At 43.9% G+C, this 17,744-nt stretch overlaps 1 protein-coding gene across 1 annotated transcript in view; it reads left to right on the forward strand.

The window, feature by feature from the left end:
- Positions 1-17,744, forward strand: part of dennd1b (DENN/MADD domain containing 1B) — a 318,027-nt gene that overhangs the window by 286,390 nt on the left and 13,893 nt on the right. The window contains exon 19 of the mRNA XM_079580929.1: positions 3,605-3,694. Coding sequence (XP_079437055.1) covers positions 3,605-3,694 — 90 coding nt within the window. The remainder of the gene's footprint in view (positions 1-3,604; positions 3,695-17,744) is intronic.

The raw sequence follows: 17,744 nt of genomic DNA on the forward strand, positions 1-17,744 counted from the left end.
AGTTATTTCACTTTTACGTTGTTTAACCCGAAGCTAGCTAGCTAGCAACATCTGGCTCAGCTGTTTATGGAAACAGCTGCAGTGGAGTCTCTTACTCCTGGGCCCCACGAACTGGAAGTTTTACGTTTGACTTTACTAATCCAGCCAAATATGCTGAAGAGCAGGATCATTTTATGTATGTCTGAAAATAATGAATAGTGCCTTAACCGTTTTCAACAGAAATGTAAAGCTCATATTTTATTAACAGTAGCTAACCTAGCTGCTCACTCTCCTCTACTTCACATTCAGCAAAAGTTTTGTTTTGACCAAAAAAGTTGAAATTAACACAAAATCCATCTCATACGTTCCTGTCAGTCATTAATTAAGCGTTTATGTGATTCAGCTGTGTTACTCGTTGCTATGGCGATGCCACAGCGGAGTGATATCCCAGTGATTTAACTACGGGACTACGTGTGCAGTTATACCAAAATAATGCACGCCTGTTAGCCCCCACCAGCCAATTAGCTGTTACCTTTACCTACTTTCAATCATACTTTAATAGATACTTATAAACATTGTTTTTAAACGAGAACAGGAGTGCTTTCTTGTATACTTCACTCCATTCTTGGCCCACAGCGGCAGCAGGACAATATTCATGGCCATGACCTCTGCCCCGAACTAGAGATGCACCGATACCAGTATTGGCTTGATACAGTATCGGCTTGATACCAGACGCTCGTACTCATTAATGTGGTTCCGATATCAGAAACTAATACCACTTGACGCGCAGCTCTCTTTTCCGCTGACGAGAGCAAAGAGCAACAAAGTGGAAAATTCTTCAGTGTAAATACAATATTCCAGAGCTGGCTTTATGACAGACTACACTCCCTAAACCAGAGTCTGTGCTGGATTTAACCACAGCTACATGTTGTCTTCATTTTACCGCAGCGCTGGCTCTGGAGTGTTTATAAGACGACAGGCTAATGTTGCTAACTAGCTGCTAGCGATTCTAACAATTCTTAAGTCGCTTTATGTTCAGGGCCTTAATGCATGTGGTAAAGTAATCCAGCCACTAAAGAATACTCAGAAATTGCACATATTCTGAATGAGCACAAGCACGATGCCCCCACCTCCATGATGAGAAATGTGAAAACAGCGCACTCTTGATGACCGGTGAAGAACCTTCGTCTGCTCCTGTGAGAGAGGACATGTAAATACTCAGTCCTCCTTCAGTCCAAACGCCGCAGATCAGAACGTTGTGATGGGGGCGCCTCTCCTCACCCCCGCCTCATGCTAGCAGACAGGCGCGCTGTTTTACGCCCAGGTTCCGTTGGCGTAATGAGCGCCGAAGCCTGCTTGCCTGCGCTTTGTTCCACGCGTGTACATTTTTAAGCGAGCGCCCCTCTGGCTACGTCCTGTCATGTCGCCGCGGCCCGGACCCTTGGCTCACTGGCGCGCTCTTTCATTGTGTGCATATTTCATCAGCGCGCCTGTGATTCCCTCAAAGCCACTGTATGTTTCCATAAGCCTGATGCGTTTGATAAGGCAATAGCAGTTTGATCTGGTAGGCGAAAGGGTGGGGGGGTGTTAGCATGCACACACAGCATGGAGGAGTGGCTTTGGGGGAAAGTGTGTGAAATACAAACGAGCTAAGCCAAGGATCTTTGTTTGTAGAAAAAGAGATGATCATGAGAGAAATAATATTGGAGAGAGCATCATCATTTAATACACAAACAAGTGTTAGGATCCACCTGAGGCCTGACGTGGCTGTAGTCACAGTGGGGTGAGGGAGGGCCCAATGGAAGGGGCCAATGCAGGGCTCCAGGATAACATTTTATATTGGTTGCATCGGTGCGCTCAAGTATTTTCATCTAGGCGCACCAGGACATAAGTTAGACGCACCACTTGAGAAATATTTCAGATTTTCCTGCAAACAGGAGTCACTGCCAGTATTTATTATTTAATATCTTTTGCTCCTCTTCCATAGTCATACATGTTCTATAATGATGAATAATGTTAGTCTCATGTGAAGCAGAAGACGCAGCAACAGTTAGCGGCTAACAGTTTAGCATTATGATGAAGTTTACATAAAGCTCGTGAGCTGACAAACATCTGAGCGACCTGCTCTGATGCAGCTGAAATCCTCGTGAGATGTCCGTTTGTTTAATAATCTAATATCTACAGGAGCTGTCAGGGCTTTTTTTTAATGTTCTAAACGCCATTCATGAAAGTTGCAGTTTAGCAAATCATTGTAAATGTCAAAATGTTTTCTTTGCTGCATATCTTGTTTAGGCTGATAAATGTGTGTTACAAGATTAAAGGGGCTAGATGCAAGTTAGCCATTTTATGCTCACTACTGCCACCTCAGGTCTTACGCGTAACTGCACTTTCTATATTAAGCTCGTGCATGACGGCACTTCGAACCCGAATTAACACCTTTTTGAGTGACAGTGGAGGATTTTAAAGGCAGTACATTAGGAAATGGCAGGAACATGGAGTGGGAGGAAAATACTTACCGTTGATTCTCTAATACTGGCCTGTATTCCATTAGCGGCCAGGTCTCTAACAGAGGCCGGGTTCGCGGCTGGCGGAGGCAAATTAAAGCCGGTCTCTAAAACAGGCCGCGCTTTTATTAGAAACTATAGCGGTAGAAATATTCCCCATGTTAGGAATTTGTCTCATACTCGTGTAAATGAAAACTCACGTGCAGGAAGTAAACAAACGGGAACCCGGGCCGAGGGGGGACGCTGCGGAGGAGCTGATCCGAGCGTAACTTTGACACAGATTTAGCCACTTTTCAAACCACCAGTGACTATTTGTGGAAACAGGGCAACAAATGTTGTGTGACCCTCCAGGGTTTTAATAAAGTCACCATCGCGTCTTCAAAGCACGTCCAGCTGCTCCGTGTGCAGGTCAGTCCCACGCCTCAAAATAACTCCTCCCATCAGCGCGAGCGTCTCGTCTTCTCTCGGGTCAGTCTCATGATCGATCACTAACACAAACGCTCCGTCTAAACTCGCCTTTTACACAAGATGACAACAAATAATCCAGTCCGCGGTAAAAACGAAACAGAATCCTGCAGTGACACTGATGTCAATGCTCCGCTAACAGCAACGAAACACTTCCTGTTGTCCCGACAAAGTAAAAGGCGTCAATGTTCCAGCCGCTGCGAGAGGGTTTGAAATGTAAATAAATGAACCTAATATTTTAGGTGCAAATGGACACAAAAGTTTTCCTGGTCGTCCGTTTTGGGGGTTGGTTACTGATGAAAAAAATTCTAAAAGACATCACTTAAGGCAGCTTTGAATACAGTAGATTTGTTAATTTGTTCTAATTTCTCTCAAATCTCCTGTTTCCAGTTTTCTAGCTCTCACAGACCCTCCTCCTGAGACCGTGTTGAGAAGCGAACGAGGCGGATCACCAAGAAAACACTGCCCTAGTTTAGACTTCGACTCTGCATTAGCAATCGGTCAAAATAGATTTAGACATGTAGCGGCACACATCTGCTTTTCTGTCACAAACGTTGCGTTTACAATGTAGATTTGTGCTGATGGCAACAGCTATAACACTTTTTCTTCTTCTAGTTTTAAACATTTCTGTTTAAAACTGTTGCTTTGTGTTCCAGGACGATGAGGACGAGGGCCTGGCGGTCTGCCGAGGCTCTCCCACCAGCACCAAGAGCCTGTCTCCACGGCGACTGCACAAGATCAGACGGGTATGGCTTTCTCCACTCTCTCATCCAGGCCTGAACGCTGACACGTCCACATGCTCAGACATCTGGAGTTAGGCATTGGTCTCAGCACTAGGTGGGCAATGTGTCCCGGCCAAGGACACTGACCTGTGAGTCGGCTGGTGGCCCCCTCCCTGCCTGCTGTTCTTCAGTGTGGAAGTGAGGCAAGAATGGAAGGTCTAAGTCTTTTTCTTGTTGCAAATGCTAAGAGTGGACTCGTCTCGCAGTTTGAAAGTCACTACCTCCTTCTTTCAATATTAAGGTTCAGATTTCACTGTTGCAAATTCAAGTCGGAGTTTGTTGTTTGTCTTTCCTCAGTTTAAGAAACACAGTGGGCAAACGGGGCAATGTTCAGCGGTTCAGCAGCTCGGTCTTATCTTAGCTCTGATGTGAGCGGGCTTCATGTTGGAACCATCGCGGCAGTGAAGGCGGTTTAGTTGCCTTGTGAAATGCAAAGCGAAACCACGCGGTGCTTTAGGGAGAGCCCAGAGGCCGTGCTGAGACAGAGCAGTTTGGACTTTGATTACAGCACCATTTTCAATCCGTCAAATGATGGTCGGCCTTCAGAATTTTCTGTCAAAAATAAATATAATCTGTAAATGATGAAGAAGAAGAAGGTCTTTATTTATATAGATGATGAGGAATATTCGGTTAATGATATGGGTGCCATTTTCCAAGAGGGTTTCATTGATCCATGTACTGTAATGTTCGGTTTACCATTTACCTTTTTGTTTTTCTGTCTTCAATGTCGGTCATGCTGTTTGTTTGTTTTTTCTGAAGATAAGAGCATTCTTATCATTTTGACCCAATTTCGCCCCCCTGTAACGACCTTTGTGAATGTATTTGTGTATCTATTTGGGACAGTGCATGTTAAAGAACAAACATGGAATACATGCATGTAAACATGCCGGATTGTAGCCAGAGGCTAATTTCCAGAATCCTCCGGCCCTGCAGTCCCTGCATTGTGCATAAAAGCGTGCGTCCACTGGGAGCTTGTATTTAGTCCCTCGCTCCCATCAGAGCGTCTCCTCTCTTCCCTGTCCAGTACTCCTCCTTTTCCCCGTCGGCCTGTCGCTGTGTTAGCGTTCCCTCTCCATCCCGGCCCTCCGAGGAGCATGTCCGCGTGCCAAATGGAATGATAAGCATTTCCCCCTCTTTCAAGGCGCTGCTGTTGCACATTCAGTGTTTTCTGTGAACGCGGCGGACACGGGCCGGTCAGCACTTTCTCTGAACAATCTGCTTGTGCGCCGTAAGTGTGGATCTTTTATTTATTTTTTTACCTTGTTGTATGCAGAGCTGGCATTCTGTGTGCAAACTCGTGCATATAGGCGACTCTCAAAGCATATTCATCAATAACTGTAATGTGGATGCACCAGCGGATGGAGATGGTTGTGAGGATTTTTCTATAGAGTAAACCATGATTAAAAAGAAGACTTGTCTGTGAAGACGTTACTGGACACAAATGTAAAGGCGACATACAGTATCTTGCATAATTGGGGCTCTCAGACTTTCTTTTGGGTACCTCAGCATTAGTATTCTACATTTAAACACTTTTTTGCCTGGGGTTCCCTCTGCAGACAGCTTTGGGAATGACAGTGAAGCCAAGCTTTCAGTTTCTGCAAACCAATCCAAGCCGCGATGATCACAATGTGGATAAATGCTGCCTTTTGGTGGAGTTTATGGAATTATTCAGAGGAGACAAGGCAAATAGTAGAGGAAAGAAGTCGCTAAAAGACAACTATGAAGGTAAGCTACGTGCAGCTGTTATGCTAGCACCAGTTGTGTTACATCAGTAAAATCATGTTTAAAAGGTCTGTGTAGGATCTGTCCATCCTACATGAAGGTTCTGGAGTCATTGTCTGTACTTGTTGAGCTGACGAAGCCTCTCATCCAAAAGGCTTCGTCAGCAACAGTGCGGTTTCCATCTCACATGTGGACTAGATAAAGACCAGTGGGAGGGGTTCGCTTAGCTAAGTCCCTCCCCTCTATAAAAGGCAACTTTTGACCTGGGTAACAACCTTTGTTGAGACTGAGAACATAAATAAGGACATGGTTCCTTTAACTTCTTAACCCCCGCCTTAACCGAGTGCATTTTCTCCAGTTCCGCTTTACCCAAATCCCTAAGGTCACATATAGGCCAGTGTAACGGCTCATTTGAAAGACCTACAAAACGGAAAATGGATCTTTTCCCTCGTGTTGTTGACATGTTTTTCCCATCTTTTTTTTGTTGGGTTTTCATCACATTGTTGTCGTTCTTTTGTTACATTTTCAGACTTTTTTCAAGAAGCCTTTTAGATTTGGGTAGAACCAAACTGGAGTCTCGGTTCAGGTGGGGGTTAAGAGGTTAGGTCTTGTATCAGTATAATTTCTCCATTGTGAGATCAGTAAAGCCTGTTTTTAATCTAATTTGTACCTCTTTGCCTTGATGTATTTTTAGCATAACTTTAAATAAATGATGTTTCAATAATACCCTCATAGATGACATTATGAAATTATATTAATCCAGCAGAGGGCGCACTTTCTCCGTTTGTACGGCAGTGAACGCGACAATAGTTCAAAATGAAACTCACAAAAGGCCCGAGCACTCTGTAACTGTGGGGAAAACCTGATTACGTTTCCTTCACCTGTCACTGCGGTGAACACAGTCACTCGCTCAAATGAAGTTTTATATGAATTAGGTTCTAATTCACTTGCAAAACCGGGACATTTAAATCTCCTTACGGGAATGCAGCTAGTTTTGCACAACATGGGACCATTAAATGTCTTCTATTCTGACATTTACTTTTGAATTGGTACTTTCTGTTCCAGGGAAAAGTCTGATTTTCTTTACTTTTTCTTTACTTTATTTGGTTTTGGGCTTTTTATCAATCAAGTGCAGGATTTTGATGATAATGCTGAATTACGCCTTTTTAGAGTGGGCATATTTGTAGGGTGTGAAAGAGGCACTATCGACAACTGCTTCAGTTGTGGAGGAGTTTCACTATATGTGAACATGCCCTTCCTCATTTGAAAGCTGAGGACCTCTAGACCTCAAGCTGATTCGTTCAGGCAAATTATCGTATTTGCTAGCAACAACAAGCTTACTTCAACAGTTTGAAAGTAAATTATTGCATTGCTGGAATAAATTCTTGTTTGGTTGCATTCTGAAAGTTGGCTGTGATTGGCTAAAACGAGGTGCAGTGGACACTGCTAAAAAGTCTTCTGTGCAGAGCGATCTGCAGTCGGTGGAACATGGAGATCCGTGTCCGAGTCGCCAACTGAGCGATCGTCCACTGTGTGGCACTAGATGAAGGTCCAGGGGTTAGAGCCGGCCTTCTCAAGCTGTGGACCACGAGCACCTCTGCGCTGTGGATTATTGCCATAGGAGAGCTTGTAGCAGAGTCCAAACTACGTCCCCGGGCCAACCACTTTTAACTGGCCCACTGCAAATTCTAAAAAGTATAATTGAATTTTGATTTTTGCTTTAATTGAATGTCCATCCATTCGTCCATTTTCTTCCACTTTATCCGGGGCCGGGTCGCGGGGGCAGAAGTCTCAGCAGAGATGCCCAAACTTCCCGATCCACACACACCTCCTCCAGCTGTTCTGGGGGGACCCCGAGGCGACACCAGGCCAGCTCGGAGACATAGTCCCATCACCGTGTCCTGGGTCTTCCACGAGGCCTTGTCCCACTAGGACATGCCTGGAAAACCTCCCGCGGGAGGCGACCAGGAGGCATCCGGAACAAATGCCCGAGCCACCTTAGCTGCTCCTTTTGACGTGAAGGAGCAGCGACTCTACTCCGAGCTCCCCTCGGGTAACTGAGCTCCTCACCCTATCTCGAAGGGTGCGCCCAGCCACCCTGCGAAGGAAACTCCTTTCGGCCGCTTGTATTCGCGATCTCGTCCTCTCGGTCATTAATTGAACGTATATGAAATAAATGAAAATCCATCAATAGAAAGCTGTGATGAAGGCTGTTGTTTCTACTTATCGTATTCAATTAAAAAGCATACTTAAACTTGGTGAAGGTGAAGTTATATATCTGACCTCTACTGAGTGCTGCCCAGTTGTTTGTATATTTTTCTGTATCTGGCCCTCAGTGAATAAAGTTTGGACAGCCCTGTTGTAGCATTTCCATAAGTGCAGTGGCAGCTTTGGCCTGTAGGGGCGCAGTCTGCTGGAAACACAAACTGCTAACACTAAGCTCTTGAGATCCTGCTGGGATTATTGGCTTGTACCAAAACAACTGAATAAAGATAGTATTTTAATCAAGATTCTGCTGTAACTATTTCCTGGTTTTGAAAACATGAAGCTTCTCTTATTGGAAAAGTAACAGCTCTTTTGGAACATAGTGATGATATTTTCTTTATTGAATGAATATTATGCATTTATGCTCATGTAAATGCACTCTGATGATTCAATTATTATATTAACAAATGCATTTGACATGTTTTAATCGTCTTCATCAGGTAATTGAAGGCCATAACGCCAACCGTCCTTATAAAATCAATATATTGGAGCATGTTTCGGCCCGTTCCTGATTGATGTAACATGAGCTGCTCCCTTAGGCACTTCTCCACTCTTGAAATGTTTGCAGCTTTAGTTAGCACTTTTGATTTAGTAAAAGAATACATTATTGGGACTTTTGACTTCTGTGAATCCTATTTTTCAGACCTTTTGATTTAAAGTTAAACTCCTGGGTTAGAGGCTACATTCAAGCACTCTTTACTTTATAACACGTTTATAGAAGTCTACGAGGTCGCAGTACTTTCACTCTTCATTGTACTTTTTGGAACGCCTTTCAATCATAAATATAAATAATGATTCTTCCACTACAGGCCAATGCAATTATGTGTTGTATTGTGCCTGGTCCTCCCCCGCCTCGGTGAATACACAAACACACTTTGGGCCTGACATTTGTGTTGGAGTGGTGAGCGTGACCAGCGGAGCTCTGAGCTGCTGCGCGCTAATTAGCACGCTGGTGTTTTGTTCCACTGTGGACGGGCTGTAGAGCAGGCAGAGGAACGTGTGAGAGCGAGGGGGGGGGAGGCGCTTTAAGTGAAAGAGAGAGAAAGCAGTAATTACATCTTGTCTGTGCCCCCCCCCCCCCCCCCCCCCCCCCCTCCATTCCCCATAAGAAAGAGAAAAAAAAACACAATTTCCACAAATAAAAGGGACAGTCCATAAATAAGTGTGGCATCCATGTCATTTCCTGTCGGTGGTTTCTCCTCAGGGCCGGGCCGCGCATTCTCTGGGACCAGGCAGAAAAAATGAAAATAAAACACTCAAATATTCCCTCCTAAAAACATGTACAATAGGCCAGGATGAATGAGAGTGTGTTTGAGAGTACCAATAAACACATACTGCATACATTTTAGTAAAAGTTGTTTTCTTGCTGACTAAAATGAGACTAAAACTAGATGAAAAGTTGACAAATTTGACTTCATCCAAGAGTCTGAAAGAGCCTCAGATCATTTGAGTCTACGGCCAGAGGAACAGCTCTGAGCTTTGTCCATCTGGAGAACAAACATGAAGCGCTTGGATTAAATATGACTATAATAAATATTATATTTGCCAAGTTGACTAAATTAAATGTACAGGCAATTTTAGTCGACTACAACGAAACTGAAATTGAAGAGAATGATTTGACTAAATCTTAGCTAAAAGAAATGACCGCCCGTTACAGGGGTCACAGGGCACAACGATGCCAGACATATATACATATACATGCATACTTTAATTCACTTTTATTCTCTTTCACTTTTATTATTACGTTTTTGATCAATTTCAGACGTGTTTGGGCAGGCTTTTCCTCTCACCACACTTAGGCCTCTGTGTTTTGTGCCTTTTCTATTGTGTACATAATGTAATGTGACTTATGTGTATTTACTGTATGTTTTTATGGGAAGCACTTTGTGACCCTGGTCTATGAAAGGCACTATATAAATACATTTTACTTAATATAATAATAATAATAATAATTATCTTCAATTTTAGTTTTTGTCCACTAAATCTGAGATTAGTTTAGTCCACTCTGCATTCATAATATTTATTATAATCATATTTCATGAAGGTGCTTCATGTTTTTCTCCAGATGGACAAAGCTCAGAGCTGCTCCTTCAAACTGTTTGGATGATTTTATTTAGTCTTATTTTAGTCACAGTTTTAGTCTCATAAAAACACCTTTTCAATTTTTTTTAGTGTCATTTTTTTCAGCAAAAAATGACTTAGACTGAAATTATGATGAATGAATTTAGTCTACAAAGCTGACACTGATACTGATACCCCCTGACTGAACCTTTACCCCCCTGACTGAACCTTTACCCCCCCCCCCCCCCCTGGCTGAACTGTTATCATGAATGTGCCACAATGTAAAGTGTGCCCCAAACAAGCAGGTTTTCCTCCTTAAGCCTGGTGGTGAAGGTGTGTCTGAATCACTTTCATTCAGTCACGTTTCCACAAACGGAGCTGATCTTAAATTCCTGAAGCCGTGATTATGAGCCATTTCCATGACAACCTCCTTTTAGCTCCATCCAAAGGCTTCCCCTGCTCCAAACATCAGCCGCATTTAGGAATCAAAGGCTCCCAGAATGTGATTAAAGACATACCAAACCTGTGGACCCCCCCCCCCCCCCCCCTCGCCCCGCTGAGGCCTGTGGGCCAAACAAATCATTATTTATTTCCTTTATTTTATCAGGCAAACAATAAGGACGCTGAAAGTGACGCTTGTGTGTGAATGTGAGCTTCACGTCGGCACAAAGAGGCCGTGCTGAATATTATTCATCATCATAAAGACGTTACTAAACTTTAGGGCCGTTTTCATCCCACTCTGAAACACCAGCTCCGTCAGGCTGCACAGGCTCCCCCTCCACACGGATGTTTACGGAGCCAAGTCCTGCCTCGTTTATTGAGCTTTGAACCCCAAAAACAAGGACAAATTAAACTAAAAAACTAAACATCACACAATAAAACCAAGCATTTAAACCTGGCTCTACACTTTATTTAGATTTAGTCACTGAACATGTTTTCGCGCGTAAATGTATTTTTTCTATTTCCACTGCACAGTCACTGCCTTTGATTTGAGAGTCAAGACGTCACGGCACTCAGAGCCGGATGAGAAACCTTCATTTACTTGAAATAAAGCCGTTGTAGATGTTTTATCTTAAGTGTAAATGTTCATCCCCATGGGCAGATTTCTTGAAATTAGACTTTAAAATCAAAGACAAACGTACATATTTATTAAGACTATTAAAACGTGCAATACTTTTTCTCCTCACATTTACGCCTGTAATGTCAAATCGACATCATTAAATCTAACCTGAGAAATGAATGTATAATTGAAATAATTGTCAGTTTATTCCGTCATTAAACACTCGTTCTGTAAACTATGAAACCTGCTGCTCAAATGTCACGGGAAACATGTCCGTGTTGTGTTTTTATTTTCTTATTTTGTTTAAGTACATTTGATCCAATGTCCTCTTGCGGCATCACGTTACTCAAACTGTGTAAAAAATAAAAATCTATTTTCTACTGACGTTCATCTCAGAATAGTGACTGGATTAATGGATTTAGGAAATGTGTGTGAATCAAAATAAACCTGTTCTGATCTCCAAAGAAAAAGGCAAACCCTCCACATTGATGAAGGAAAGTGTTCAGCCGGAGAGACCTCCTGTGTGGGAATATATTACTGTTTAACAACATTATCTTTAGTGAAGGTTAACAGTAAACTTCTATAACATGGCAACAGTCCAAGTCAGTCAGAAGGGCTGAACATGGCAGTGCCTTTAAATGTTCAGACCCAGAAGTCACTGCTGCGCTGGACGGATCAAATGGAGATGTGTGTTTGAATTAGCAATTTCACAGACTTCCTAAATAATAAGAAAAATACAACATTAAATTTGATTAAGTTGCTGATTACAGTCTATCTGTGTAAGAAGCAGCTGCTTTGTGTAAACATGAGTCTGTTCCCTCCACTCCTGAAACCAGAGTGCCCTCTGCTGGAAGCTCTGGGAACAGCACTTCCAAAGGCACTCCCTGGAAACAAGTCCTCTTCCAAAAGTGTTTCTGCTGAATGAAAGGGGCTGACCAGGGCGGCTCTACAAGTCGCTCTACAAGTCGCTCTACAAGTCGCTCTACAAGTCTCTCGCTCGGGAATGTTTGACTACCTTCCGTTGCCTGTTCCCTCACATAGACACAAATCCAGTCACTACTGCCACACTTCTCTGACAAATCGCAATTAGGTATTTTCCACAAATATTTGGAAACTATTGTGTGTGTTTTTTTCCCTCTCAGAAGTTTATATTTATCTCATTTCAAGTCTGATGTTTTGAGGGTTTTTTTGTTAAATTCTTTCGCTGATTTTGATCCCTGGGAGTCATGGCAGGGTTTCACAGGGCATTAAAAATCAAGTCATTAAATCAATTGTGCCAAAAGTAAGGCCTTAAAAGTCATTAAAAAGCATTCAGTCGGATTCAAACTGGCATCCACTCTAAATTTCTTAGAAAATACATATTTTTGCTTGAAGACAGAACCCAGCACATTGATTTTGTTCAACTACTGTTCCTGCACACATTTGTCAAAACTATAAACATGACTATGGTCAAAAACAAACTCGGCTGCAGTTGAATTTACACACCTTTGTGCTCCAAAGAGTTCCCCTCATTCCCCTTTTTGTTTAATTATTTACAAATGTTGCCAAATGCAATATGTCACGGTTCTTTGCAATTGTGGCTTTAAAAAAAAATCTAAATGGCATTAAACAGCATTCAGTTTGACTTGCTGATGTTGTAGAAACCCTGTTTTCATTATTTCTTTATGAACAGGTTTCATTATAAGCAGAAACTTCTAACACTCACACACGCACGCACACACACACTCGCCCACATAGTCAGACTTTGCGAGTAGAAACGCTGGTGAATACACCAGAGTTTTTTGGCCTGGACCGGGAGACCCACTTTTGGCCCAGCAGCAGAAAAACACTTTGTTTCTTCAAATCAAAGCCAGGCCCTAAAATGGCACTAATGCCTTTTTCCACTTGTGACCAGGGGATTTTAGGTCCGCTCTTATTATGTAAACGCTTAGGAAATATATTACACTCCCTCCGTCACAGACGGTCCTGGGTTCCACTTCTACTGCGGCCTGTGTGTGAGGAGTTTGCATGTTCTCCCTTTGTTTAGGTGAGTTTCCTCCTCTCTGACTGTTGGCTCTACTGCTGTGGAGACGTCTCGAATACAAACTGACACAGATTAAGCTACATTTACAAATAAATGGGCCTATAGTGTTGTCGACATATTCTGGTCTTAATTTTGGCGATTTAGTGCAAATAAGTAAAAAGATCAACTTTCTGCCTAAACCGTCTCTACAGGTGAAATGTCTGTACTGCATTCCATTTTTGAATTTAGCGCCACTGTTGAAGAAGGCGTGACATCTGACGTCAGGTGCCCTGCAGCACAAACACTCTACTGAAACACTCCCACACACGGCCCTGGCCCCGCCTCCAGGGAGGAGGGAGGGGGGAGGGAGAGGTCTGTTTACCTGCAAGGTGACTCAGGCCTGTCAATCACAGTGATGTCACCCATCACAGAGCCAATCAAAGGAGTAAATAACTAATGTCCACATTTGTACTGACCTTTAGCCCTCAGGCCTTCCTCAGAAACACGCAATAAGTAATCTGATGTCCACATGTGAATGCAGTAATCTGATGTGTGTGAACGCAGTAATCTGATTTCCTCATGTGAATGCAGTAATCTGATGTGTGTGAATGCAGTAACCTGATGTGTGTGAATGCAGTAATCTGATGTGTGTGAATACAGTGTCTGATGTCCTCATGTGAATGCAGTAATCTGATGTGTGTGAATGCAGTAATCTGATGTGTGTGAATGCAGTAATCTGATGTGTGTGAATGCAGTAATCTGATGTCCACATGTGAATGCAGTAATCTGATGTGTGTGAATGCAGTAATCTGATGTGTGTGAATGCAGTAATCTGATGTGTGTGAATGCAGTAATCTGATGTGTGTGAATGCAGTAATCTGATGTGTGTGAATGCAGTAATCTGATGTCCACATGTGAATGCAGTAATCTGATGTGTGTGAATTCAGTAATCTGATGTGTGTGAATTCAGTAATCTGATGTGTGTGAATGCAGTAATCTGATGTGTGTGAATGCAGTAATCTGATGTCCACATGTGAATGCAGTAATCTGATGTGTGTGAATGCAGTAATCTGATGTGTGTGAATTCAGTAATCTGATGTGTGTGAATGCAGTAATCTGATGTGTGTGAATGCAGTAATCTGATGTGTGTGAATGCAGTAATCTGATGTGTGTGAATGCAGTAATCTGATGTCCACATGTGAATGCAGTAATCTGATGTGTGTGAATTCAGTAATCTGATGTGTGTGAATTCAGTAATCTGATGTGTGTGAATGCAGTAATCTGATGTGTGTGAATGCAGTAATCTGATGTCCACATGTGAATGCAGTAATCTGATGTGTGTGAATTCAGTAATCTGATGTGTGTGAATGCAGTAATCTGATGTGTGTGAATGCAGTAATCTGATGTGTGTGAATGGAGTAATCTGATGTGTGTGAATGGAGTAATCTGATGTGTGTGAATGCAGTAATCTGATGTGTGTGAATGCAGTAATCTGATTTGTGTGAATGCAGTAATCTGATGTGTGTGAATGCAGTAATCTGATGTGTGTGAATGCAGTAATCTGATGTGTGTGAATGCAGTAATCTGATGTGTGTGAATGCAGTAATCTGATGTGTGTGAATGCAGTAATCTGAAGCGCTGTTGTGTGTGTCGTCTGTACTGTGATGAAGCGCTGTTGTGTGTGTCGTCTGTACTGTGATGAAGCGCTGTTGTGTGTGTCGTCTGTACTGTGATGAAGCGCTGCTGTGTGTGTCGTCTGTACTGTGATGAAGCGCTGCTGTGTGTGTCGTCTGTACTGTGATGAAGCGCTGTTGTGTGTGTCGTCTGTACTGTGATGAAGCGCTGTTGTGTCGTCTGTACTGTGATGAAGCGCTGTTGTGTGTGTCGTCTGTACTGTGATGAAGCGCTGTTGTGTGTGTCGTCTGTACTGTGATGAAGCGCTGTTGTGTGTGTCTGTACTGTGATGAAGCGCTGTTGTGTGTGTCGTCTGTACTGTGATGAAGTGCTGTGTGTGTCGTCTGTACTGTGATGAAGCGCTGTTGTGTGTGTCGTCTGTACTGTGATGAAGCGCTGTTGTGTGTGTCGTCTGTACTGTGATGAAGCGCTGTTGTGTGTGTCGTCTGTACTGTGATGAAGCGCTGTTGTGTGTGTCGTCTGTACTGTGATGAAGCGCTGTTGTGTGTGTCGTCTGTACTGTGATGAAGTGCTGTTGTGTGTGTCGTCTGTACTGTGATGAAGTGCTGTTGTGTGTGTCGTCTGTACTGTGATGAAGCGCTGTTGTGTGTGTCTGTACTGTGATGAAGCGCTGTTGTGTGTGTCGTCTGTACTGTGATGAAGTGCTGTTGTGTGTGTCGTCTGTACTGTGATGAAGTGCTGTTGTGTGTGTCGTCTGTACTGTGATGAAGTGCTGTGTGTGTGTCGTCTGTACTGTGATGAAGTGCTGTGTGTGTCGTCTGTACTGTGATGAAGCGCTGTTGTGTGTGTCGTCTGTACTGTGATGAAGCGCTGTTGTGTGTGTCGTCTGTACTGTGATGAAGCGCTGTTGTGTGTGTCGTCTGTACTGTGATGAAGCGCTGTTGTGTGTGTCGTCTGTACTGTGATGAAGCGCTGTTGTGTGTGTCGTCTGTACTGTGATGAAGTGCTGTTGTGTGTGTCGTCTGTACTGTGATGAAGCGCTGTTGTGTGTGTCGTCTGTACTGTGATGAAGCGCTGTTGTGTGTGTCTGTACTGTGATGAAGCGCTGTTGTGTGTGTCGTCTGTACTGTGATGAAGTGCTGTTGTGTGTGTCGTCTGTACTGTGATGAAGTGCTGTGTGTGTGTCGTCTGTACTGTGATGAAGTGCTGTGTGTGTCGTCTGTACTGTGATGAAGCGCTGTTGTGTGTGTCGTCTGTACTGTGATGAAGCGCTGTTGTGTGTGTCGTCTGTACTGTGATGAAGCGCTGTTGTGTGTGTCGTCTGTACTGTGATGAAGCGCTGTTGTGTGTGTCGTCTGTACTGTGATGAAGCGCTGTTGTGTGTGTCGTCTGTACTGTGATGAAGTGCTGTTGTGTGTGTCGTCTGTACTGTGATGAAGTGCTGTTGTGTGTGTCGTCTGTACTGTGATGAAGCGCTGTTGTGTGTGTCTGTACTGTGATGAAGCGCTGTTGTGTGTGTCGTCTGTACTGTGATGAAGCGCTGTTGTGTGTGTCGTCTGTACTGTGATGAAGCGCTGTTGTGTGTGTCGTCTGTACTGTGATGAAGCGCTGTTGTGTGTGTCGTCTGTACTGTGATGAAGCGCTGTTGTGTGTGTCGTCTGTACTGTGATGAAGCGCTGCTGTGTGTGTCGTCTGTACTGTGATGAAGTGCTGTTGTGTGTGTCGTCTGTACTGTGATGAAGCGCTGTTGTGTGTGTCGTCTGTACTGTGATGAAGTGCTGTTGTGTGTGTCGTCTGTACTGTGATGAAGCGCTGTTGTGTGTGTCGTCTGTACTGTGATGAAGCGCTGTTGTGTGTGTCGTCTGTACTGTGATGAAGCGCTGTTGTGTGTGTCGTCTGTACTGTGATGAAGCGCTGTTGTGTGTGTCGTCTGTACTGTGATGAAGCGCTGTTGTGTGTGTCTGTACTGTGATGAAGCGCTGTTGTGTGTGTCGTCTGTACTGTGATGAAGCGCTGTTGTGTGTGTCGTCTGTACTGTGATGAAGCGCTGTTGTGTGTGTCGTCTGTACTGTGATGAAGCGCTGTTGTGTGTGTCGTCTGTACTGTGATGAAGTGCTGTTGTGTGTGTCGTCTGTACTGTGATGAAGCGCTGTTGTGTGTGTCGTCTGTACTGTGATGAAGCGCTGTTGTGTGTGTCGTCTGTACTGTGATGAAGCGCTGTTGTGTGTGTCGTCTGTACTGTGATGAAGCGCTGTTGTGTGTGTCGTCTGTACTGTGATGAAGTGCTGTTGTGTGTGTCGTCTGTACTGTGATGAAGCGCTGCTGTGTGTGTCGTCTGTACTGTGATGAAGTGCTGTTGTGTGTGTCGTCTGTACTGTGATGAAGCGCTGTTGTGTGTGTCGTCTGTACTGTGATGAAGTGCTGTTGTGTGTGTCGTCTGTACTGTGATGAAGTGCTGTTGTGTGTGTCGTCTGTACTGTGATGAAGCGCTGCTGTGTGTGTCGTCTGTACTGTGATGAAGCGCTGTTGTGTGTGTCGTCTGTACTGTGATGAAGTGCTGTTGTGTGTGTCGTCTGTACTGTGATGAAGCGCTGTTGTGTGTGTGTGTCGTCTGTACTGTGATGAAGCGCTGTTGTGTGTGTCGTCTGTACTGTGCCGTGTTGTGACTGAACGAGCAGAAATAGCCTGTCTGCTTGTGTTACATGTGAGAGTGTCGCTGGCTCGGTGCCGCCTGCTCCGTCACCGCGGAGACGAGATGGAGAGCCAGGCAGGACTCACACAGTGACATCTGTCAGAGAGAGGACACAAAAAATCTGCTTTCATTTTGGGCTTCCGCTAGCTGCCGACAGAAAGAGAACAGAGCTGACGCATGGCCAGTCATGTCACAATCTACAGGCAGAGTTTAGGTGGACTGTGGGCCATTCAGGGAACAGATGCTAAACTAGAGTCATTCTTTAAGCGTTTGATCATGTCATAATGTCATATCCTGACCTGTTTTCTTCCATTTGCCTTTGTAAACAAAATGACGGATCAAACTCCATTCTGACCAACTGTACATCACATGATTTAAAGGTGCATTATGCAAGGTTGATATTTGTGCATATTTGACCTTGTAGTGACCCAGTGTCTGTATGAGTGGCCTATAGGACGCTCCAGGATCAACTGTTTGGAAGGTTTTCTCCGCTGACTGACGCTCTCAACAGAAAACCTACAAAACAATTGCTCCTGGAGCGCGTCGTAGAGGCCACCGTGATCGAAAATGAAGACAA

The sequence above is a fragment of the Gobius niger genome (assembly GCF_951799975.1).
Source record: "Gobius niger genome assembly, chromosome: 22".
Taxonomy (NCBI): domain Eukaryota; kingdom Metazoa; phylum Chordata; class Actinopteri; order Gobiiformes; family Gobiidae; genus Gobius; species Gobius niger.